This window comes from Rattus norvegicus, chromosome 4, assembly GCF_036323735.1.
Source record: "Rattus norvegicus strain BN/NHsdMcwi chromosome 4, GRCr8, whole genome shotgun sequence".
Taxonomy (NCBI): domain Eukaryota; kingdom Metazoa; phylum Chordata; class Mammalia; order Rodentia; family Muridae; genus Rattus; species Rattus norvegicus.
In genome coordinates, this window is record NC_086022.1 from 177,298,589 (window position 1) to 177,325,013 (window position 26,425).

The 26,425-nt window shown below is 43.5% G+C and overlaps 1 protein-coding gene across 10 annotated transcripts in view; it reads right to left on the reverse strand.

The window, feature by feature from the left end:
* Abcc9 (ATP binding cassette subfamily C member 9) overlaps positions 1-26,425 on the reverse strand; it is a 123,990-nt gene that overhangs the window by 35,741 nt on the left and 61,824 nt on the right. For 7 of the 10 annotated variants that reach the window (XM_039107119.2, XM_039107120.2, XM_039107122.2 and 4 more), the window contains 11 exons: positions 21,897-21,935; positions 20,126-20,227; positions 19,750-19,834; positions 18,035-18,115; positions 14,439-14,576; positions 14,181-14,306; positions 8,985-9,081; positions 2,974-3,203; positions 1,953-2,101; positions 1,682-1,751; positions 411-568 (listed from right to left, as the gene is read on the reverse strand). In XM_039107119.2, the coding sequence (XP_038963047.1) occupies positions 411-568; positions 1,682-1,751; positions 1,953-2,101; positions 2,974-3,203; positions 8,985-9,081; positions 14,181-14,306; positions 14,439-14,576; positions 18,035-18,115; positions 19,750-19,834; positions 20,126-20,227; positions 21,897-21,935 (1,275 nt within the window). The remainder of the gene's footprint in view (positions 1-410; positions 569-1,681; positions 1,752-1,952; positions 2,102-2,973; positions 3,204-8,984; positions 9,082-14,180; positions 14,307-14,438; positions 14,577-18,034; positions 18,116-19,749; positions 19,835-20,125; positions 20,228-21,896; positions 21,936-26,425) is intronic. The other 3 variants (XM_039107124.2, XM_063285618.1, XM_039107123.2) reach the window with 1 other exon arrangement.

The window sequence follows — 26,425 nt, forward strand, 5'->3', positions numbered from 1 at the left end:
AATTTATCTCCTCGCCTTCATCTTTAACTCTTTCATACCATGTGTCTGAAGGATGTTTGCAGTTTTAACCCTTTTTCCTGTTTTGGGATAGACCACCTCTGCATGGCTCACTCTTCAGGGTGATGCTTGGGTTTCTGTTTCCTAGATTCGGCCAAAGAACCAAAGAACCCAAGAGCTGGCACACGCACGGGCTCACAACTGAATAGTCAAATTGTTGACAAACCAAATGGCAGGTTAACGTGTGTCAAGGGTGAGGAAGAAGCAGTCACTTGTAGGAAGGATGGCAATAGAACTTACAGAAACATGAGGAGTTAGCGAAGCCAGTCGCCCTCTCCACTAAACTTTCCACCTTAAACACTAGAGCAGACACGGTTCCCAATCAGTCAGATGTACAGAATGGTCTTACTTACTTAGAGGCAACCCGGAAGTATTTCTGGATGAAATAAAAGGCGACGCCCAGGGGCGCAAGAGCGATGAGAAACACGGGTGTAGCATAGGAGATCATCCCAATAGCCGACAGGCAGAGCAGGGTAGAGCGGGTCAGCGACTCCAAGGTCGGAGGGATATGCTGTGGAGACAGAGTACGAAGGGCAATGCATGTAGCCCCTGTGCACTGTCCACAGCAGTGTAACAGTAACACTCACTTTCGTGTTAATGCTAAGAAATGGGAACCATCAACAAAGCAAGCTATAGACTGGTTCACAGTAAACAACGTCACATGCAACCACAGCTCGGTATCGACACATCCTCAACATGGTGCCCACCTACTTGCCTCAGATACTTTAGATAAGTGTTTATTCTAGAGTTTGGTCATCCCTGAGTTTGTTTTGCTTTCCTATGATCGAGTAGAGTTATTTCCACATTAGTGTTTTCAGACATTCCTTTTTAAAAGGATATGCACCGTTTAAAACTCATCTATCCTTTCACTGTAAAATGTGTAGACCATTTTTTTCGGTAGTTGTTTGTGTCTTTTGAGTATCTTTGATTGGATTATCTGCCTTTTCCTTATTGAATATCAGATGCTCTTTATATATTATAGTGTTTACCTTCTTTCTTTCACAATTTAAATTCACCTTCAATGCTTCCAGCTCAATCAAATTTTAAATGTTTTGTATAATTAATCCTGCTTGTTTTTTTCTAAAATTTCCTAATGTCTGTCTTACTTCAAAAGACCCTTTGCAGTTCATGGTTTAAAAGCTACCCAGCCTTCTTTTATTTCACCACGTCATGGCTTTTTATAGACATCTTTATTTGATGGGCATTTGTTTCATGTTTTATGAATAATTGTCTCAATATCCTTTATTTTAAAATCAATGACTCCCACAGATTTAAGAGCAGCTGAAGAGCAATTGAAGAAGATGCCTAATGTCAACCTCTGGCTAACACACACACACACACACACACACACACACACACACACACACACACATACGAGAGTGTGCATGGGCACTTGTATATACAAGTGTATACACTCACACAAGCACATACATATAACCCACACAAACACACAGATAGAAATGCTATCCTAGAAATCATTTTTTACTATGATATGAAGTCAAATGGGCCCCGATTTAAATTTTAGCAATTCGCTGGCATTAAGAACCATCTGTCTGTGTTTGAAATGCTGTCAGTTTACACGGAGGAATTTCTATTAGAACTTAGAAGTGACTCAGATACTCACTTGGTCGATGATGTTGGTATCAGCAGAAAACCGATTGAGGATCAGTCCCAGGGGCGTGGTATCAAAGAACCTGAGCAGGGAACAGACCGAAGAGTATGCTGGTGTGGACGAGCTGGAACACACTGAGGGACAGCTAGCGTCTTCAAGATGAGGCCTCCACATTCATCGGATCAAATACTTTCCTTTAAACTTTCACATTTTGTTTCAATCCTAAAATGCATACTTTTATTACTACATGCATAAGGGCAAGGAATAACTTGGTTTTCCCTACCTTATTGGGCCCAGAATTATCTTATTGAGGAGATTGTGGTGGAGGTTCTTGGCGGCGGTGAGACCCATCCATTCTACAGTGAGGGAGGTGACGAGGCAAAGGAAAATGCCCGCTCCACAGAGGATGCTGAACCCAGCCACATAGAAGGTCTAGGAAGAACCAGCACAGGAAGTCGACATGAGACAATCACCTGGGCTTCTCCTAACTGGGAAACGAAGCACTCAAGTCAGACAGACTGTTGGCATCCTTGTCTGGCTTGCACTTAGGAAGCTGAGGCATGGTGGGTCCCCAGGGCAGGACCCCCCTCATCGGGTCAGACTTGCAGGCCCGGCCACCCACACTTGTTATTTTTACACTCGAAGCTTGGCCTCAGAACTGCAGCATCTGTTTATCTTCCCGGCTGGGGACAGACTCTTGGTTTTCTACCTGGTCAAGCTCATGATTCCCGTCCTTCTTTTTACAGAACGACACCTCAGTGTAGGGCTCCAGAATCAAAGCGATGAGAATGGCAACCATTTCCTCCATAGGTGCTTAACACATTACATAATAATTACATGTGCTGCCTGTGAGATGGAGGCTCTGAACTCCTTAAGCATGAACCTGAGCACAATGTCTGAAGGCTTCTTAGGACAAGAATTGTAAAATCAGGGCTGAGAAATGGCTCAGCAATTCAGGGTGCTTGCTTATCTTCCAGGGGAAGGCATTTCGTTCCCCAGAACCCACACCGGGTGGTTTGTAACTGCCTGTTCTGGCCCCCATGGCCACTGCGCTCGCATGCACCTGCCTACTTCACAGACACATAACGTATGTTATTTAAATATGTAACAGATAAAGATGATGTGATCGAATATAAAATGATAAAAACAATGAAGAGCATCACCCTTTACGCCACTGGCTGTTGACCCAGTCTTAGGCCTCCCCCCACTTCCTAACACACCGAGCCACAGGTTCCACTGACATTCTGGCTGCAAGCTGGGGTCAGCAAAGGTCTCCCTGCCCACCATCTCCGAACGCTGTGTACCTGGTCAGCTTTCCCTGGGTCGTTTATACTGTACTCGGAGGTCCACGTAGCTAGCCAGTAGTCGATGGCCACGATCACAGAGTGCTTCAAAAGCTTAGAGAAGATCATGAGGAAGAGCAGGAAAAACCCTCCTGAAGTGAGGTACCACCAACAGGTCTTCCAGGGCATCTTCGTCCTGAGCCTCATTACAGTTGACATGTTGTCGTCCTCATCTTCCTCCTCCTCCTCCTCTGCATAGCCACACACACACACACACACACACACACAAACACACAACACACCGTGTGAGCTTCAGATGAGCACCAGAAATAATCTTTGTTTGTAAGAGGAGTACAGGTGACCTCGTTTAACTTCAGAGAAGCGAAGGTGTTAGCCTTGTGCGTCTTAAACAACCTAGGCAGGGACACACTTCAGTTATTTAAAAAGTGGGTTCAAGACGGTCAGAGGTGGTGACATCCTCCTGTAATGCCAGCACTTGGGAGGCAGAAGTGGATAATCAGGAAGTCAAGGCCAGCCTCAGCTATAGGCTACATGGGGAGTTCAAGTCTACACTAGGCTATAAGATCCTGTCCAAAGAGGGGAGGGGAGGAGGAGGGAAGGGGGGAGGGGAGGGAGGAGGGGAGGGGAGGAGGAGGGAAGGGAAAGGAATGGAATGGAAGTGAAGGGAAGGGAGGGAAGGGAAGGGAAGGGAAAGGAATGGAAGGGAGGGGAAGGGAAAAGGAAGGGAAGGGAAAGGGAAGGGAAGGGAAGGGAAGGGAAGGGAAGCGAAGGGAAAGGGAAGGGAAGGGAAGGGAAGGGAAGGAAGGGAAGGGAAGGGAATGGAAGGGAAGCGAAGGGAAAGGGAAGGGAAGGTAAGGGAAGGAAGGGAAGGGAAGGGAAGGGAAAGGAAGGGAAGGGAAGGGAAAGGAAGGGAAAGGAAGGGAAGGGAAGGGTGGGAAGAAGTAAGGGAGAAAAGGAAGGTAAAGGTGAATGAACAAGGTCCAACTCTAGGGCCAACATTTTTTCACTCAGCATCTTCTAGGACTTATTTCATTATGCTCTTTTTCACTGCTGGCAGCGACTTGGAGGATTGAAATGGCTTGACATTTTATTCTCTGTACCTTATCTCTGACTTTATTTCTTTATATAGTCTGTATTAATGACAAGTTATTATGATATTGTTTTAAAAAGGAGTTCTTTGCCTATTTTGTATTTCTAAAACCTACATTGTATCTTATGTAAAGTTTCTTTTGACATTTTGAGTTCCATATGTCATTCTTGATCAGAACTCTAGCAAAGACTTGCTACTCTATCATTAATGTTTTGCTAATTATCTTGAAAGGACAATATAAACCCATTTGTCTCCATTGAAGGACCAGGCCTGATTTTAAAAAGAAGGCCATAAGGCACCAGCTCCAGGAACAGACCATAAAATCAAGAAGCAAGTTCATAAAACCCCCTCCTAAAGAACAGCCTGGGGATAACTGCAGGAATGGGGAAATATCTGATCTCAGGATGGACCATCTGTGCTGGGAAGTCCTGTCATCCAGTAGTTAAGCACTTATGACATAGAAATGAGGGCCACTGACCACCTGACACAATCTAATCAGAAGCCTACATTTGTGACCTCCTCTTACCCACCAATGGAATTTGAGATTACCTAACCCACTCTTTAAATATAGATGAATTAACATAGTAGCCAATCAAACTTATGCTAATGTCACTGCTTTGGTTCCTGCCAATCACATTAGAGATTACTTAATTCTTCTAGAGTTCCCTTAGTTCCCCATAAGAAGATCTGCATGCCTTGGTCTGGGGTCTCTATTTTGGAGAATGGTTGATCCCTGCATACTGGTTGTTTCTGTAGAATAAACACTCTTTGACTTTGTATACTATCTGAGTCTGAGGACTTCCTTCAGTGATTATTCTATTTTGTGTTGTATCATATCAATGAAATAGTACTTTATATGTTTTAGTGTATTTTATATAGTTTCAAAATACAAACTGGTTCAGTATAAAAAAAAAAATACACATGTAGACCAGACTGCTGATTTCCAAACTGAACACACAGACCAGACACTTGAGTTAGTGATGAGATTGAGTTGCCAATAAAAACATGCTCCTTCCTGGCTTGCAAACATTTTTTTTTCTTTAAATCTATGGCTTTCTGCATTTGGGGATCTGCACCAGGAGAAAAGCAGCTGTGGAATTCATGTCTACTCTAGAAGCACCCATCCGTCGCTTTCCTCTTCTGCTTTAGATATGGTCATGGAGGAGGGTTGTCAAGACGGAAGGTTCCAGAGGACGCAATGGGCAGGGTGATCCTCTCAGATGCCCCTTAGAAACTCCGAGGCCAACTGTCCCGGGCCTATTTCCACAGCTATGACGGGAAGGCTTTTGATTTTCTTTTTGGCATAATGTGGTTATTTGCATGGTCCAGTGACAGTGGGATGTCCTCTCTGCTCCTTCTCCAGAGGCAGTACTACACAGGAACAGTGTGTTCTCCACCACTGCAGTAGCTACAGGTACAAGCCTGTAGTCAGAAGGATGAACGCTGTGTCTTTTGTCTACAGATCATCAGACCAAAGGGACCCAGGGTTGATGTCACCAGCATCTCAGTTTCAGCTGGATCCTGTGACTGAGTCTCGGAGAAGCTTCTCTTTGGTTATGAAAGCTTTGGTTAGATGGGCTATGTTCTCTGTCTCTTAAGTATGGGAACAGAAATGTGCACAATGAAAGGGGTAGATCCTTAAAGACCTTTTTTTTTTTTTTTTTTTTTTTGGAGCTGGGGACCGAACCCAGGGCCTTGCGCTTCCTAGGCAAGCGCTCTACCACTGAGCTAAATCCCCAACCCCCCACCCTCCACTTCTATACCAGATGAAAGCCCAGTTACTCACAGCGTCCAGCCAAAGGCAATGTGTGTTTACTTTCTCGGTACCTAATCTGTCCATGCAATGACCTGGTCAACGGTCAGTAGAAATAATGCATGCTGCTTTAAGGCCCTCGAGCGAAAGGGAACATTCTCTTTCTCCAGTCTGCCCTACCTGGTGGCTTCGGAATGCTAGGACCTGGGACGGCAACCATCCTAAATGGTAGTGCATCCACAACTAAGTCACATTAATTCCTAACCATCCCCCACCCAGTAAGGTTAGTACTGTTAATTCACACCTAAGAAGGATTTTAACCCAACAAGCCCGGGGCAGAATCAGTTTCTGCGGTGATCAATTTTCTACTACAATGTGTGAGTCTTAAGATAGTTGAGTATGGGGTTTGGGGATTTAGCTCAGTGGTAGAGCGCTTGCCTAGCAATTGCAAGGCCCTGGGTTCGGTCCCCAGGTCCGAAAAAAAGAAAAAAAAAAGATAGTTGAATATGACTCTACACTATTAAAAAAAGAAAGAAATAATTAAATAATTAAACAATCGGTTTACAATACCAGAAGCCTGTGTGTGCTTCCAGAATTCAAATGAAAGAATTCACCCGCCATACATTGCTGTTCTCAGTTATTATTTCTTCTTCATGAACTGAGACTTCGGAAACATGCAGGCGGCACAGTTTGGTGCTTTTTACCTCCACATTCCGAGGTTCCCTGCTTCTTGCTTGGCCAGTAGAAAGGAGGAAACAGCAGATTAAAAACTACATAGGAAATGAAGCAAAAGGAAAGTATTCACTGTGTCCTTAAATGATCTATTTTAAAACTCTCTTGGTGTCCCATGTCAAGACAAGGTAATGATTTTAACCAAACGTCCAGTTAATCTTTTTACTTCTCCCTCAGAACTCAGCGTTAGATGTGGAAAACTTGGCTTTTCATACTTTTTTGGTGAGTGTTGACTTCTCAGTGAGAACATAAAATGCATGTCCTTTTGGGTCTGGGTTACCTCACTCACGATGATATTTTCTAGTTCCGTCCATATGCCTGCAAAATCCATGATGTTCACGCTTTTCAAAGCTGAATTGTGTAAATGAACCACATTTTCTGTTTCCATTCTTCAGTTAAGAGACATCTGGGTTGTGTTCAGTTTCCGGCTACTACAAATAAGGCTGCTATGAACATAGCGGAGCATGTGTCTTTGTGGTATGGTGGGAGATCTTTTCGGTATATGCCCAGCAGTGGTATAGCTGGGTCTTCAGGTAGATCTATTTCCAATTCTCTGAGGAATCTCCAGACTGATCTCCAGAGTGGTTGCACCAGTTTGCAGTCCCACCAGCAACGGAGGAGTGTTTTTCCTTCTCTACGATCTCGCCAGGATGTGCTGTCACCTGAGTTTTTGATCTTAGCCGTTCTGATTGGTGTGAGGTGGAATCTCAGAGCTGTTTTGATTTGCATGACTAAAGATGACTAAAGTTGTTGGCCATTTTTAAAACTCTTCTTGGTCATTTGAGATTCCTCAGTTGAGAATTCTCTGTTCAGCTCTGTATCCCATTTTTCAATTGGGTTATTTGTGTTTTTTGAAGCCTAACTTCTTGAGTTTTTTTTTAAAAATATTTTGGATATTATCCCTCTGTCGGATTTAAGGGTAGTGAAGATCTTTTCCCAGTCTGTAGGTTGCCAATTTGTCCTATTGACAATGTCCTTTGTCTTACAGAAGCTCTTCAGTTTCATGAGGTCCCATTTATCAATTCTTGAACTTAGAGCCTGAGCCATTAGTGTTCAGGAAATTTTCTCCTGTGCCAATGTGTTCAAAGCTATTTTCTACTTTAGTTTCTGTTAGATTCAGTGTATCCAGTTTTATGTTGAGGTCCTTGATCCACTTGGACTTGAGCTTTGTGCTGGGTGATAAATATGGATACATTTGCATTCTTCTACATGCAGACTGACAGAACAGCACCACTTGTTGAAAATGCTTTCTTTTTTTTTACGATATGGTTTTGGCTTCTTTGTCAAAGATCAAGTGTCTGTAGGTGTATGGGTTTACTTCTGAGCCTTCAATTTTATTCCATTGTTTGCGCCAATACCATGCAGCTTTTAGTCACTATTGCTCTGTAGTATAGTTTGAAGTCAGTGACAGTGATTCCTCACAAAGTTCTTTTATTGTTAAAAATTGTTTTGGTTATCATGTGTTTTTTTTTTTTCTATTTGAACTTGAGAATTGCTCTTTCAATGTCTGTGAAAACTGAGTTGGAATTTTGATGCCTATTGCTTTAAATGTATATATTGATTTTTGGTAAGATGGCCATTTTTCACTACATAACCCTACCATGAGCATGGATGCTCTTGCCATATTCTGAGGTTTTCTTTGATCTCTTTCTTCAGAGACTTGAAGTTCTTGTCATGCAGATCTTTTACTTGCCTGGTTAGAGTTACAGCAAGATATTTTATATTATTTGTGGCTATTGTGAAAGGTGTGGTTTCTCTAATTTCTTTCTCAGATCTTTTATCATTTGTATAAAGGAGGGCTACTGATTTCTTTGGGTTAACTTTATATCCAGCCACTTCGCTGAAGTTGTTTATCAGCTGTAGGAGTTCTCTGGTGGGATTTGGGGGGGGTCACCTATACGTACTATCATATCATCTACAAATAGTGATACCTCTACTTCTATACCATTTTCATTCTTCATCACTGTGTTGCTATGGGAACCACATACAGACCTGACGAATCAAGTGTAGGCAGAGTCTTCCACGTGTTCTCATTGTTCATTGATTATTCGTGTTTAAAGAATCGATACTTTAGTAATAACCTGATCCAGTCATTATATTAGACTTTTCCAATTATTCTGTTTCCAGACCCCTGCTTTCCATCCTCTGTGACACATGCTGTGAAGACATAGACACCCACTGAGTGTCCCTCACAGAGGCAGCTGTTGGGGAATGGAAGCCTTACCTCGACTCTCTCACATTCAATATTATTCATTTACTTTGGTTCTGTGTTTTGTGCGAATAGCTAGTTATACCTGTGTGACACACACACACATGCATTTCTGGGACAAACTCCCCATAATATACTAGTCTATATGAATGTTTCAGATTATATATATATATATATATGTATATATATATATATATATATGTATATATATATATATATATACTAGCCTTCATCTTCATCCTCCATCTGTGCTTTGGCCTCCCTTGAGTACATAGCTCTTCGGAGAGTCTTCCTCTCCAGCGTTGTTTGGTCGGCTTCCATGTCCTGTGGAGAATAATACGCTCTTATTGAAGGAGCTTCTGTCTGAAGAAGGGTTTAACTTACCCCTGAATGACATACTGAGTGGTTTATCCTAGTCCCAAGCTCTCCGTTCACTCTGGACACACAGGACTTCTGTCACAGGAGCTGATAGGGAGATAATGCTGGACATTTGCGGACCAGGTTTCGGAATTTAGACGCTCAGGGCGTTACAACATCAGGAACCTAAACCTTGAAACGGAGCTCCACCACTGAGGCACCGCTTGTCTTTACGTCAATTTCAAACAATTACTTTAACCTCAGGGTTCGTTTATGTTAAATATCTTCTTTTAAAAATTAGTCAAGCTAGGCATGACGACAAACGCCTGTCATCTCAGCCCTTGAAAGGCTTAGGCAAGGGAATAACTGGAAATTCCAAGCTGAATGGAACTACCTATGGATCTCCCACTTCAAGAAACAGACAAACAAAAAAAAATGCATGTAGTTCTGGGCTAGCTAAACACTATCATTGATACTGTGCCCTTAAGTAGGTAAGCTGGATGGATTCTTTGAGCATATCACTGAGGGAGCTGTACTTTAGTGGCATCAGGAGGAACCAGGCCATTCCAAAGAAAGTAGGCAGTGGGGGTCTCTCCATGCCTAGGACACTCGTAACACACTGTAGGAAAGAGATATACAAGGAAAAGAAGGAAACCAACAAAGTCAGATTGCCATGTGATCAGGATTTCGTGGGCCTGTCATCTGCCCCAGGAAGGAGGAAGGCTTTCATTTCCTTCGTGTCCCAGCCTCAGAACTGGGGCAGCAGCATCAGCTAAGTTTCATGGCATGGTGCTGGGGACAGTCACCTGCCATGAAACCAACCCCAAATACCTAGGCCAGAATCATTGTGAGTGACACTGGCCATGAGTGGCCCCTAGTGTGGCCCAAAACACTAAAACCCCAAAACAAACATAGTTATATCATGAAGCCAATGAACTTTTGACTATCAGTTCCCAAGTATTGCTTTTTTTTATTTTTCCTCGTATAATATGTGTTTTGGCAGGCTCGCCATTCTAGAAAGTTTCACTGTTTCTGAACTCATCATTAAGAAAGTGACAGAAGTCCCCAGTATATCAGGATTACTCTACAAAGACACTAGCCACAGAGTTTCCTAATGATGTGAAGATCAATGTGTGGTTGGACCAGATCAAGATCAGACGACAGGGAATCTCTCTCCTCTGTGAGTGGTAGAATGCCATGGGACAAACGCAAAGAGAGAAGCGGACTTACTTCCGTTCCGGCTCCTACACGAGTACATGTGAGCCCAACACTTACTTTGCTTTTTAAAAAAATATTCCCCTCCTCCCATACCCACACACGAACTTAAAGCAAAAGTTCATGAAAGTGTTCACAGAAGAGCTTTTTACTGGCTGAGTATTTGGAATTGTGTTAGCATTGGGGTTACATAAATAGAAATTCAGCTTCGTTTACTGTGACGATTTACCAGGCCTCCCGCAGTGAGAGAAGGGGAGTATCAAATGATATTCATGTATCCAGAGAATCACATAATAACATGGTGCAGAGAAGAGCGGGTGCTGCCCCAGTCAGAGTTTTCAGTCTGATTAGAATCAGCCAAACATGCCATCTCTTCCTCCACTGCAGCCTCCATTGTCAGCGTTTGGCCGAGTCCTTCGTTCATTGCTCTTAATTCACACCACTGACAGCTCCTTCTGAAGCCCGGTGCCAGACTTTGATTGACTTACTGTCCTGCATCCCTTCTGCACCCTTCGTTTGCTCTGTATACATGGGCTAGGCTTTCTCAGCCTTGGTGTGTGAGCTCACACACGCAGCAGCCAGAGTAGCATCTGTATCTTTTACACACAGCATTCATGAGCTACCTCTTGCCTCAGCTGTGATTAACACAAACATCTCCCGGTGTGGCCAAACATCTCCCAAGAAGCAGAATTGGCCCAGGGGTGGGGTGGGGCAGTTAACACTCCCTCCTGTGTGTGGCTATGGGAGGAGGGAAATTTTTTTAAGAAAAGCAAAGTAAGTGTTGGGCTCACATATACTATTATAGGAGACGGAATGGAACTAAGTCCACTTCTCTTGTTGGGTTTGTCCCATTGTGTTCTACCATTCACAAAGTGGAAGCTGTTACTGTAGAACCATGTTAGTCCATGTGTGCAGGTGTATGTGTATTCAAGTGTGTATGCACAGATATGCATGTATACAAGTTAGTGCATGTGTGCAGGTGTCTCTATGTAGGTGTGTAAATGTGTGTATCTAGGCATGGATGTGAGCTCAGGTGTGTATGTATACAGGTGTGTGTGTGTGTGCATGCAGGTGTGTGTAGGTTCAATGTATGCACGTATTTATGAATGTGTACATGTGCATATATATGCAAGTGTGTGTGAACAGATGTATATGTATGCAGATGTGTGTGCAGGTGTGTGCATATTTGTGCATGCAGGTGTGTATTATGTGAGTGTGTATGCACAGATGTTTATGTATGCATGTGTGTATGCATCTGTGTGCAGGTATGTGTGTATGCTAGTGTGTGTGCGTGTGTGTATGTGTGTGTGTGTGTGTATGTGTGTGTGTGTGTGTGTATGAACATTTCCATGCATTCATGTGCAGGCCAGAGGTCATCACATGTTTTCCTCTATCCCTCTCTCCTTTATTTTTTGAGGCAGGGCCTTTCACTGAGTTTGGAGCTCACCAGTTTGGGTAGACTGGCTGGGCAGTAAACCCTAAGGTTCCTCCTGTCTCAATCCAAGCTCTGGGATTAGTGAGGCACACTGCCTGGCTTTTAGGAGAGTACTGGGAGTCTAGCTGAAGTTCTAATACTTGAAAAGCAAGCTCTTGACCTCCTACACAGCCCTGTGGGCACCTTGTCCTTTCTGAGGTGGCAGAAATCTCTCCAGCTTCAGATGGGCATTCCAGGCAGGTGCTAGATTCAGCCTGGCATCTCTTGGCCTCCATCCTGCTTCCTAGCTGGCTTCACCATGGCCCTGCACTGGCTGGCTCACATGTCAGTGCTCAATGGAAACACTGTATCTGTCTTTGATTAGGAAGCCAGCCTTATCTAAAGCGATTACTTCATCTCTAAATGCAACTGAATAGACTTTCTTTCTGGCTTGTGTTTTCTCTTCTCTCTTTCTTTTCTTTCCATATCCTTCTTTCCAAAATAAACAATAAAATTATCCTGCTCCTGAAACTAACATCTTATTATTTTACCCCATGCACTTAGTCGCTAAAAACAATGTTACTTGGAACCACCTCCAAGATGCTTCTCGGCAGCTCTCTCCGCTGTTTCCTTGGCATGGCATTGCACATTGTAATAGCATCTTCACTGGGGGATTCTGTGATCTTTCTCATTCCCTGCATAGATTTTCACATTTGTTTTTCTTCATGGGGGGTTTGCTTTTGAGATCTTCAGAATTTCACAGGACAAAAAACACAGCATTGATACCTGTGTGGCTTTTCAATCTTTTTTCTATGAAATTGTATAATGTATTTTTATTTCTTAAAATAGAACAAGTTAATTTTCTGATTTCTAAAATGCTGACTGATATAACTGCTTCACTTTTTTAACGTTCATTCTTGGCCACTGCACTAAAACCTGGATACCTCCCAGCCCAAACCCCATAGCAAAAGTTCTCAAAGATTGGAAAACTCAGTTTCCTATTTCTTTTCCCAATCCTGAATTGAACTGGTTTCCAACTCTGTTATTGCTCCTCCTAATATGGCTGTAGTGTGGTCAGCTACACTGAATGTGGACCTAGGTTTCATTTCAATGCTGTCAGTACCATTCATATATGCTGTGCAGCTCGGGAAAATTATTTGACGTCTCTGAACCCCAATTTTCTTATCAGTAAAAGTGAGGAAATACTTTCCATGCTGTCTCATCAGAAGCATTCCTGAGAACTCAGCAAGGGTAAGAACAGCTTTGTGGGGTCTAAAAAGGATAAAAAGAATTGTTTTCTTTTTTCTTTCTGCTAACCTTCAGTCACCCCCCACGCTATTCCAGACACAACTGCTGACTTCAGCCAGAGTTCTCAATGCCATCTTGGCTTTTGTGTTCACGGCGGTTGCCTGATTGTAGGCAACGCGTGAAAACGATCTTACCACGTGTGAGAAAGGAAGAGACATAAATCCGGAAAGCAGTGCACACTAAGGAAGTCTCGAGGCTCGATAACTATTCATTCTACTTGTAAATACAAATGTAGTTCCAAATGGTTCAGAGCCAAAACAGACAGAGGACTTCATCCAACGGACAGCACGGAACAGCCCAGGCTGGGGCCTGGGTAGACGGCTTTAAGGAGAAGACCACTTGCTGCTTAAACGTGAGGGCCTGAGTCTCAGACTCAGCACCCACATAGAAATCCAGGAATGCACATTCACAACTGGGACCCCAGAACTGTGGGGAAGACAAGGAAGAAAGATGATGTGTGGTCAACAGCCTAGATCCAGGCTGAGAGACCCTCTCTCTAGCGACTAGAGTAGAGAGTGACAGAAGTCACATAGTACACTCCTCCAGTCTCTACACATGTCCATGGGTATGCACTCCAAGTGCACACACACACACACACACACACACACACACACGGAGTGGCACTATTCAGTGTGGCCCTGTTGAAGGAGGTGTGGCCTTGTTGGAGTAGGTGTGTCACTGTGGATGTGGGCTTTAAAACCCTTATCCTAGCTGCCTAGAATCAAGTCTTCCACTAGTAGCCCTTAGATAAAAATGTAGAACTCTCAGCTCTGCCTGCCTGCAGGCTGCCATGTTCCCACCTTGATGATAATGGACTGAACCTCTGAACCTGTAAGCCAGCCCCAGTTAAATGTGGTCCTTTATAAGACTTGCCTTGGTCATGGCGTCTGTTCATAGCACTAAAACCCTAAGACGCATACACACCAGAAACACAATAAGTAAACAAACTAACAAAGAAAGAAAGGAATAAGATGTCGCAGGTTCAAAATGGCCTGCTCAATAACTGTATGCAAAGATGCAATTACCTCGGGCTTCCATTGAGGTTGTAATAGGCCATCGTGTCTGTTATGAGGCATAGCTCTTCCTTAAAGGCATCTCTAGTAATCACACAGAACACTCTGAGGCTTACCTTTTCTAATTCCTGATCTTGCCGATTCATGAGGGTTTTCCAGTGTTCATAGAGCTCCACGTCTTTGGTCTGGATGTCTTTCAAAGTCCCTTCCCTTAACACACTCCCATCCTTCATGGCTATGATCTGAGGAAAGAACATGGGAGCAGAGACATAGCAAAACCGAGAAGTGGCCAAATGATTAACCTTTACCCCAGGAAGTGTTTGATGTTTCTTGTCTGTAAGGTACGGCTGCGACACAGACATAGGGAGCCTCACCCAGTCCGCGTGCGTCAGGTACTGTAGTTTGTGAGTCACAAGGACGACCGTCCTCTTGTCGTCCTGGAGAAACTTCAGGATCCCTTCCTGCATCAAGTGGTCGCTCAGGTGGATGTCCAGAGCGGAGAATGGATCGTCCTGCAGAGGAGCGGGAAGGTGTGAGGGAGATGAGGGAGAACCAACTGGAAAATGGGGAAAAGAGCACCGCCCCCCCCACCCCCAAGCTCTTGTGAAGAACTGAGGGTGCCCAAACATGTCTGCGCTGCTATGTTGATTTCTGTGTTGTTTTCCTGCTTGTTTAATATGCAGACCCATGTCTACTTATGGGCCCAAGGAAGAAGTGGCGGGATTCTCGTTCCATCGGTTCTACACACCTCGGCCCACACTCACACAAGCAGAAATGGTAACTCTGAGAGAACGTAGCACCGTCTTATTCTCTACACAGATGAGATGGATTAGGCAGACAGTGAAGCAAAGCGTTTATGTTCAGAAGCTAGAGTCCGTTTATGTGCACGGCCATCACAGAGAATAATATAATTAGCTCGATATTTATCCAGCATTCAATTATTCTCTGCTCAATAAACAGAAACAGTAGTAATGGCTTCATTAAAGTATTTAAGAGCAAACTTATGAAAAATAAATATTAGCAAAGTAATTAAACAGTTATTTTGTTTAGACATCACAGTTACAGATAAGTGGGTAAATTAATGAACATTCTTAGACGCCTTTTATATAAATGCATTTAGTAGCAGAGATAAGAAAGCAGCAGCCCAGCAGCAAACCACTGAACTGAGAATGGGACCTTTGGGGGGAATTAGAGGAAGAATTGAAGGAGGCGAAGGAGCCTGCAAGCCCATAAGAACAACAATGCCAACCAACCAGAGCTTCCAGGGACTAAACTACTACCCAAAGACTATACATGGACTGACCCAGGGCTCCAACCTCACAGGTAGCAGAGCATAGCCTTGTTGGAGCACCAGTGGAAGGGGAAGCCCTTGGTCTTGCCAAGGTTGGACCCCCAGGGCAGGGGAATATGGGGGGGCAGTAAGGGGGATATATAGGGGGAATACTCGTATGGGGGTGGGGAAAGGGAGGGAATGTGGGCTTATGGACAGGAAACCGGGAAGGGGAATAACATTTGGAATGTAAGTTAAGAAATATATCTAATAAAAATTTTTAAAAAATACATGGATATTCTAGATAACAGAATAAGTAACATTGTCATTGTGTGTATATGCGTGTATACAAATACCTAACAAATATAGATATAAATGTATGTTTATATCTGAAGTTATGAATGTAGTTTAGATAGTAGCGAAACGAAATTGATTACTAGAAGAATTTTACCCCCCAAATTTTATAATTTCTAATGTTTCAAAAATATTTCTGAACCTTTGGGTCATTTTTATGAATGCCCGCTATTTCTAAGACATTCTATGAACTAGAACATCCAAGAGATTAATCTGTCTCTCCGCCGCCCAATAACTTGCTTTTAGAAATTGTCACGAATGGATGTGGAGAGATGGCTCGGAGGTGAAGAGCCCTGGCTGCTCTTCCAGAGGACAGATTACTTTAAAGTGAAAGTGCGTGTGAGCAGTATAAATCATTCCAGGGCACGCTGTCCCCATGCTGGCAGTGAAAGAAGCATTTAAACAAATGCAGCAGGAGTCTAATTAACCAGCCACTGGCTTTGAGAATCCAGATAACTATTATAAGGGGCGAATGGGTTGCTTTTGACACAAGTTCTGCTTCTGGGTCCTGTAAAACCTGAGGCATTTTGTTGTTGTTTGTTTGTTTGTTTGTTTGTTGTACAGACCAAGCATCCCTAGTCATTTGTATAGGAAATTTTCATATGGAGAAAGATAACAAGTCAGAAGTGAGTTTTTATTATTATAAATTGACTCAGGTCAATTTTCCACACAGTTCTGAACTGTAGTACCGTAAGAGAGCTGAGATGCATTTGTAACCACCTCTCTCTCTTCTGGGCAATGTCTGGACTGTCATTTGTAAAGTGAGGGGGATGCTAAAGAGAGCGGCCAGACTGATGCGAAGATCCAACAAAACAATGTAGTGTTTCCTTCGATCACATCACAGTGCTGTTTTACCCTTACTGTCTGAGTACAGCAGTGGTAGCTGTCACTGTGTGTCCCTCTCTAAGGTGCTGCAGTGACACTGTCATGTCTCCCAGGACTCACAGGAGATCATGATGGTTCAGAGTTCCATCTCTTGTCAGCCAGGAGTTCAGGCAAGTCATCCCAGCTACTCAACAAGAAATTCAAGGCTTGTTTGGCCCACAGAATAAGTACAAAGCCAACTTGAGTAACTTAGCAATAGTTTGATCAAAATAAAAAGAAGGTTGAGCCTATAGCTCAGTGGGAGAGCACTTGCCCATCATAAACAAAGCTGTAGGTTTAGTCCCAGGACTAGAAAACACACAAACTATGAAATCAAGCCCACTGGATCTACATTCCTGCGTCAGTAATTCTTATAGGACCTTGGATAAAGGAACAGCGTTCACATCAATAAAAGCCACCAATAGCAGTCATTAAAAATTAAGTATTCAGAGCATGGATTAAATGAACTAGCATGTGTACCATTCATAAAATAAGGGTGTGAAAAGATAAACTCTACGTTAACAGAACAAGGAGATGCTGATGGGACTGAAAGGAATTGTCAGCCTCTATGAGCATATTTACAAATAAAGATTAACAATGTCACAGGAGAAGGACACGTTTACCTTCTCTGCTGGATTCTAAATTTCCCATTCTTTATATATGCTGCTGTTTTGGCTCCTATCTCCTGTAGAAACTCAACCAGATAAAAATCACAACCAAGGCAAATCTACAAATTTTGTGACTACATGAAAACCATAAGAAGTGTCTTCAAGACATGGGTTCTATTCAAGTTGAGGAAAAATTGCTACCATTTTAGGAATCATTGAGGTTAACTCTAATCTACAGCCTGAGCACATGCCATGGAAGGGAATATCTATTTAGATGGCCTTGTGACCACCAACAATCCTACTCTCCAACCCTTATCACTTTGCCATGAACTACACAGAAGAAAATCCTGCCCAATTACCCATCACCATCAACACTCCTTCCATGATTCTCCTGGTTAGGAAACCCAGGTAAACCATTACCTCCAGGGGCTGGCACATTGTTTCAGAAGCTAAAGGAGATCACCCCCAAGCTTGACAGCCTGAGTTGGATTCTTGGGTCGCAGATGTTGAAAGGAAAGAACCAACATGGTGATTTGCCCTCTGACCCCCACAATGCACCACGGCAGGCAAACACTTCCTCGCCTTCCCACACAAAATGAATAAATAAATACAACAAAATTTAAGCAGATACTGCTTAGAGCACCTCAGTGCTTTATATTGTAATTTCCTGAACACCAGCCTGGTTCGACCGACTCTCGGTCTGTGAGCATGCACTCGACCAACTCTCAGTCTGTGAGCATGCGCTCACTCTGCTCTGTAATTCCACAAATTAAGACAGCTTTCCCTCAGTTATCCAACCTGGCATTGTAAAGACCCATTTGTCCAGAGAGGGGAAAATACAAGTTATAAATAAAATTAAAGTTCCTATTCTTACCAAGAAGACAATATTGGTGTTCTGGTAGAGTGCCCGGGCCACGCAGATTCTCTGCCTCTGACCCCCACTCAGGTTGATACCCTGCAAAGCAAACAGGAGAAACCCCTGTTTTCATCACTAAGAAGGGACCTGGTGGTAAAGATCACCTTGAAAGTGCAGGCATCTCTGAGCTTTGTTGGCAACACTAGGGATTCTCTGTAATGCCACTGCTGGTTGTATCAATAATTCTCGCTCCTTCCCATGACTCTTCCTTTCACGCTAATGGAGACCTTGGCCATGCAAGAGTACCAATAACCAACACCCTTGGTGACCGCCAAAGACAAGCAATTTCAATTTTCTTTTCTTCCTTTTTTTACCTTTTACATACTTTGGCATATACCTCTTTTCATAGACTTTAATTTTATTTTTAATTATGTGTGCATGTGTGTTCCTGTGTGTGCATATGTGCACATGAGTGTCAGATGCCTGTGGTCAGAAGAGGGAGTCACATCCCTTGGAGTTGGGAGTTACAGGAGGGTGTGAGCTCCACTAGACCGGTGGTCAGACTGAACTTGGCTCTTCTGTAAGAGCAGCAAATGTTTTTTATCGGCTGAGCCATCTCTCCAGCTCTCAACACATACCTCTGTAATTTGATGTTATAAGTTATGCCAATAACATGTTGATTAATAATAAATTAATTGTTATATCATAATTATATAATCCTTAATTAATAATTAACGTTAACTTAGCACCTAGTTACCAAGCTTGTGTACGTGGTAGTTTTACAGCTTTCTGGGCTTTACTCCTCAAAGCAGGCTCATTAGATCAGGATTGCCCTCATTGCTCATTAGATCAGGATTGCCCTCATGGCTCCTTAGATCAGGATTGCCCTCATGGCTCATTAGATCAGGATTGCCCTCATGGCTCATTAGATCAGGATTGCCCTCATGGCTCATTAGATCAAGAGTGCCCTTATTTGGCACACATGGAAGCCAAGCTCAGAGACATGAAGCATGCCTTGACTGAGGCATGGTGCTGCATCAGAAGACGGTTGAGAAGAAGGTGGCCGATCGTGGATAGCTGAAACTGACTGAGTCTGAGAAATTTTCTCAGTGCTTCAGCCATTGTAGCCTCAGCTGTACTGGGCAGAGGACAAAATTACCCGCGACACAATTTGTTATCACGGTAGATAATTAGCCCTCTGCCTAGCACAGCTTTAGATCTGTAGGCGTTACCGATTTTTTTAGTCATTACTGTGGTGAAGATGGCAGGCCTAAATGCTTTCAGCTGTTCGGGATAGCTACAGCGTGATGTCATCATAAAATAAGGGTGTGAAAAGATAAACTATACGTTAACGAAACAAGGAGATGTTGATGAGACTGAAAGAAATTGTCAGAAGCAATCTTCGTCTTCCAAAGTAATTCTAGTCAGCAGGACCAGTAGGCAAACGTATGCTTGGTCAAAGCCAGCGGTGGTGATTCACTCTTCCCAACCCCCACCCACCACCGCAAGCCCTGAGTGGCTAGCACAGTGTGGCACACACAGTTGTATCTCAATGGGTACATAAGGGATGGTGGTGTCAAAGGATGTCTGCCCTTATATTTTGGCCCTTGTCATTGGGACACCATGGGATTCCTAAGCCCCCAGATTTCATTAGGTTCTTCTGGAGATTAAAGACAAACAGAAAACTTTTCTCAAGTTGTGTGCACTGCTTAGTTCAAATACATGCAGCTCACCCTCTCTCCAATTTCAGTTTGGTCTCCAAAGGGTAACAAATCAATGTCTGGCTGCAGAGAGCAGGCATCGGTGACAGCCTTGTACCTTTGGGAGAAAAAGATTCAGGGTCTCTGAGAACACAGATGTTCCCTCAAGGGTCTTATATACCGAGACCATAATCACACCTCTCCCTTACTCCCCCCACTCCAGTCCTCAGAGCTCTCTTCCCTTTCCCTCCCTCCGTCCATTCCCTTCCCTCACCTCCCTTCCCTTCCCAACCTTCCCCCCCTTTCCTTCTCCCCCCTTTAGTTTTGGGGCATAGCTTCTCAGTAAGTGAATTGGTCCAAACCACAGCTCACAAGTGGTTGTTTTGGTTGTAAAATCATGCAAAGTTACCTCTGTCTGTTGAAAGAACTTCCAAAAGTGATGTTTTCCTCGACCGTAGCATTGAGGAGCCAAGGCTTCTGGGCAGCATAAGCCACAGAGTACCTGCTTCTGCTGTGAAGAAGGCACACACAACCTGGATTACACAAAGTGCTGTGCTCAGCATTTCCATGTACCTAAGGGAAATGAGACCTGGGAGGGAGGGAAGACACAGAGGAGACAACGAGAAGAGAAGGCAGAGGAGGCCACGGACCTTAGAATGTGATTACCAAATAAGCCACTTCAGCTACAGGGCTCTGCATCTAATTAAAATGCCATGTGACAAGGAAAATTTGATTCTCCTGTGCTGAAGTGTTTAATGCTATAAACCATCAAGAGAAAATTTCTTTTCTAAATTGAGATTAAAGGGTTATTAATAATTCACTCTCTTTAGTATCCCACAGATGTTTTGGTTTGTATTAAACTCGCTTTATGTAATAGTGGATTCTTTTTTTATGGTGACCTTTAAGAAACATGAATTGAAACTAGAATCAGGGCATCTGTTTGTGACTTAGTTACATAAATATATTTTAAAGTCATAGGCAACATAACTATTTCAAAATGGAGAATGATATCTAGAGGAGTCTGTTTCAATGTTGAAATAACATTTAAGTCCCATATTTCAAACATGTAAAATATTTTTAAGGAAAGGAGTTAAGGGATGGGTGTCCATGATCATGGTACATTATGTAAAATTCTCTTAAGAACTAAGAAACATTCTTAAGGGAAAGACACAAAATAAAAATAAGCTGATAAATCCCTCCTCCCTTTTCTATTTCTCTGGCTTAAAGATTATATCAGATGCCAATACATTAGGCTTTCACCTGCAGTCACTTCAGAATACACGTGAACTGAAGAACTGGAGGATGATGGGACCGGGCTGGGGCAGGGAGTGGATGAGCTTCAAGGTCAGATTTCCATGGTTAGTACATGATGTGTCAGTTACGACGATGGGATTGCAGTTAACAGAAAAGGAAGGTTAAGGGGAAGAATTGAGAACAGCTAAATGGCCATTGGGAAGCAGGGCATCTTGGGGCATTAGAGGACATTAGAGTCTAGTGTGACAGTCATCTTTTAGATAACCACAGATGCAGGAAAGCAGTGGTCCCCAAGTCTGGCTGTCTGCCTGCTCTTCCCCTTACTCTGGGGAATCATTTGATGCTGGGGACCAAACCCAGCGTTTCATTGAGATTCGGCATTGAGCTCAACTTGACTTTGTTTTCTTTTTTTTTCAGCGGCTAAAGCACTGGGCTCTCCACCTCAGGACTGTACTCAAATATCCTCGGAGGCACAGTTCATGCGCGTATTAACTCTTTGTGTTTTTATTTAATGAGCCCTCAAACTCCCTTACTAAAAGACAGTTTGATTTTTCAGCCAAACTTGAAAGGCACGAAATCCATTAAAACAGAAACAGTTGACACAATTCGTTTGCCAAATTAAATGTTTTCTTTCCTTTTGTCTTGAGACAGACTATCACTGTAGCCTGGACTCATCTGGAGCTCAGGGTAGAATGCAGAACGGCTTAGAAAGCAAGCCTATTCATCTGCCTAGGGTTTACAGTACTGGCATAACAGGCGTAAGCCTGACAAATTAATCCTTTTGTGAGCCACCGCTGTTGGAAACATTGTAGGCATGCTAAAAGTGACTGTACACCATCACAATGAAGAGGGAAACTGGGGCGAGAGATTAAAGACCGAGGGAGGAAGTTATTCTTATTAAACTCGGGTGAAAATAGAAATAATACCTTCGGGTTGCTTCAAAAGAAGGCTCAGATTCATTTACACTGCAAGTACGGCAAACAATGGTTCATTAATGACGAAAGGTAGCCTTGAGGGGACGTGCGTGCAAATCAGGTACACGATAAACAGGCACCGGAAATATTCGTATTCTCTCAATATTTTTTCGAAGACAAACCATATAGATAATTTTCTTCCTTTCTGTCTTCCTTGGGCAGGAATATGCCACCACTAAGCTCCCGGATGATAGCAAGACCTGCTCTCTCCACACAAGCCTCTGCCTCAAGTCCCAGCCATACCCTATGTCCCGTTCTGCTCCATTAGCTCTGGAAAACTTGAACGATTTCTCTAGAACACAATTGCCCACAGTTCTGTATCTCCCACTTCTCCCATTAAATTTTTATTTTAATCTACTTAAGTTTCTCATTCACTACCCCGAGAAAGGGTCAGAAGAAACACCTTGAGCATCTAAACATGGATGGCACTCAAAGCCCAGGTATCTCCCTTTGAGGATCACATAAGAAAGCTGGACATGCAGCAGGTTCAAACTACAATATCTGGACACAATAGCGGAGCGGTGAGACTCATGGCGAAGTGGGGTTGGACTGATGACATGTACTTATACCTTCGTTAGGGTGGGAAAAAGGCATTAAATATCAATATTTTATATTTGATTTTTGAAGCATTTAGGCTCACCTGAATTATATTATTTTGAAAGCTCTATATTCAATAGTTTTACACAATTGTTCTAATCCAAAAATAGCTACCATTTTACTTCAGACAGTGTCCTAAGCCTTTTTTTTTTTTGGGAAAATGCATGTAGTCACATCCTCTGGTGACAAATTTGTCTTAGGACTGTTAAGAGTAAATTCCACTATTACACACTGCTAACGACACATCAGCGTGTTTAATTGAAGCCGAGAGACATAATACCACTAAATACCAAACTAATAAACTAAAAAGTCCCTCAGTTATTCTCCCCTGATTTAAGTAACTCATCAATGACAAGTACAAAAATACTTAATTTCCCAGTTTTAGAGTCCAGGACATCTGACCTTAATGTTTTTAATAGTGACATTACTTAAGTCACCCGTGGAAGAAAAAGCAGATGCGTTGAAAGTTAATGGACTCATCTGTACTCATCCGCGTGGAAATGCTCATCACACAACTGCGGCATCATCCCACATGGAGACTTTGGAAACCATCAACTCATGTAAACAATGACTGAGTAAAATCCCTGCTATGTTCAGTATCACTCAGAGCACTGACCGGAGCTGGGAATAACGCACTGGATAGAGTCCTGGTAGCCATGTCTAACTAACGGACCTGAGTTGGAGCTCTGCCTGAGAGCCACGAGGTAGAAGGAAAGACTCCGTGAAGTTGTCCTCTGAACGCCACACCCGTGCTGGGGCATCTGCATCTCCACACAAAACAAATAAATAGAGAGTCCAACTGAAGAGATAGTCTGGTCACCTCCTAGCACTGAAACCACTAGAGAGACTATGGAAATGAAGGTTCTACCCCTCCTTGCTGGGCGTTCTATGGTTGTCAGAGCATGGTAAGCACTCAGGGCCAAGATGAGCAGAGAATCTCAATGGAAACACAGTTCTGGGCATGTCTATGAGGGCATTTTCAGGGAATTTTAACTGAGGATGGAAGGCCCACTCTGAATGTGGGGAACTATATCGAATTGGCTGGGGTCGGACCGAAAAGGGGAGGAAGAATTGAACAGAAGCACTTGCATCTCTGTCTCCTGAGTGCAGATACAACTTGATCAGCCTGATCCCGAAGCCACGCCCCCTAGCGGCTGCCTGATCCCACAACCAGGACACCCCACCCCAACCCCCACCCCCAATCACGAAGCTCTGTACTCTTAAACTGTGAGCTTAAATAAATTTCCTTATAGAAGCAGATTTTTCAGGAGCTGATGCCACGCAGTGTATAAAGAGTTGGCCACACTAAGATAACACCAGGAGAAAAGGCCAGAAAGACGCCCAAAGAACAGGGTAAATCCTCTTTGGCTGAAATATGGCGTAAGCAGTGGGCATAAGACCCACAAAGAAAAGTCGATGTTTTTGTCAATGGCACACCGGATGGTGATGAGCTCAGGAACCGCGTCTTGTGTTCCTACGCTTGAACTGGAAGGAGCAGTGAGCGAATGAAGAGAACCATCCTGCTCCACCAGGGGCTTGCAGAGATGGTGAGAGGGGAAGACAGTGGAGGGAGAGACAATGGGCCCAGGAGGGAAGGGCCTGTGATGGGGGTCATCAGAGATTTAGCATCAAATGCCTCCAGTTTGAGGTGCCTGGGGGATTTCCAAATGACCTTGGCCCTGAAGCAGGATTTAAAGCTCAAGGGAGATCCAGGAAGCAAAGAAGGACCTTGGAATGATTTCCTGTCTTGACAAATGTGTTAGATAACGAAGTTCCAGTTTCCATTCCCTTATTACTTACAAAAAAAAATCAGTAAATGATTCCAACAATCCTCATTTGTTTACGAGAGAACAAAAGACCAGAAGCAGAGAGCTGAAACTGTCACTGTGTTGGGAAGATGCATGCTGAGATGGGTGCTTCTATAAATACAGAAGCAGAGGAGAGAGAAAGCAAAATCCTGAAGAACTGACTAAGGAAGAAATCTATGGCTGTCTGGCTGTCTGGCTGTCTGGTTGTCTGGTTGTCTGTCTGTCTGGTTGTCTGTCTGGTTGGTTGGCTGTCTGTCTGGTTGTTTATCTTGTTGTCTGGCTGTCTGGCTGGTTGGTTGGCTGTCTGGCTGTCTGGCTGACTGGTCGGTTGGCTGTCTGGCTGTCTGATGTCTGGCTGTCTGGCTGTCTGACTGACTGGTTGGCTGTCTGGCTGTTTGGCTGGTTGGTTGGCTGTCTGGCTGTCTGGCTGTCTGGTTGTCTGTCTATCTGGTTGTCTGGCTGGCTGTCTGGTTGTCTATCTGGTTGGTTGGCTGTCTGTCTATCTGTCTGTCTGGTTGTCTGTCTATCTAGTTGTCTGGCTGTCTGGTTGTCTGTCTATCTGGTTGGTTGGCTGTCTGTCTATCTGTCTGTCTGGTTGTCTATCTGTCTGGTTGTCTGTCTATCTGATTGTCTGGCTGTCTGGTTGCCTGTCTATCTGGTTGACTGGCTGTCTGGCTGTCTGGCTGACTGGTTGGTTGGTTGGTTGGATTGGTGCTTCTCAGATGAGGTCTCATTATATAGCCCAGGCTAGCTTCAAAGTCATGCTTCTTCTTCTTCTTCTTCATCATTCTGGGACATGGGATCACCCACATGTGCTGCTGTGCCTTACTACATGCATAAGAGGAGAGCCAGACTGCAAGTTTTACAAGAAACCAAGCAAGAAGGTCATCTGAATATGGAAAATATTAGTTCAGTATCAAGTGACCAGGAGGCAGAGTGAGGTAATGCCTAAAGGGTGACCTTTAAGGATGTCATGCGTTAAAATTATATACCTTATGTATTTGTGTGTGGACACATGTATGCCATGGTCTAAACTACAGAAAAATATATCCAAAGGTTATTGTCCAAACATTAACTTCATTCTTGGCTTCTTTATCACCATCTTCCATCACTATACATTCTTTTTACGGGATAAGGTGGAATATACATGGACTATTCGCTTTGAGTGCAAAGAAACAACAAAATGTATTTCCACATTGCCATGTTGTTAATTTATTAAACAAATTATAGTAGTCAGGAATGGTGAAGCCCAGAGTCTGGTTGACTCAACCAGAGTGCAGGCCCAGAGAAGAGCAGATCAGAACTCTTCCCATGTTTGATGAATCGATGTTAAATGAGAGGCAAGTAATTAGATTATGACAGCACTGTCATATCATGTAACTTAGTCCAGTGGGGTCTGCTTCTCCATCCAGAACAGAGGATGAAAGTCAGAGAGCTGCTTACTATCTGACCGCAGTGATCAACATCAACTGAGGGGTGGCTATATCCTAAGCTTTCCCCTGAGCAGGGGCAAACATGACCACTGCTTTCTGGTTTATCCAAGGCAGATAAATCGGATGCTAAACTTTTCTCAGCTTCCTCCTCTTGCCAGCAACAATGCAAGCCAGAGTTCTAGGTCAAACTTCGCAGCCAAGCCTTTCTTTCTCGTAATGTGTATTTCAAGCCTGGTGTATTCTAAAGGGCCCAGAAGCAATATTTCCTCAGAGAAACCTGGGTGCACAAACAGCTGGCTCTGCTACGTGGAACCTGTTCAAAACTGGGTCCTTGACAGTGAGACTTCACTTTGGTGCCACTGACGTATGCAGCAGGAGGACTCTTAGCAGATACCTCTGGCCTCCAGCAACCAGAAAAGCAGTAGCGTGGCATAGTTCCCAACCATGTCTCCAGCCATTGCTATGCTCACCGGGGAAGAATCACAGCTAGATAGGAACTCCTAGACAGCACTCGTATTTATTTATTTGACAAAAGATACAACCACTCCTTCATATACTGCCTATGAGGACTCAACTAAGTGGGCAGACTAAATAAACCTAGTTTGGCCTTCAGTACTCAGTTATGTATCTATACAGCCCCATA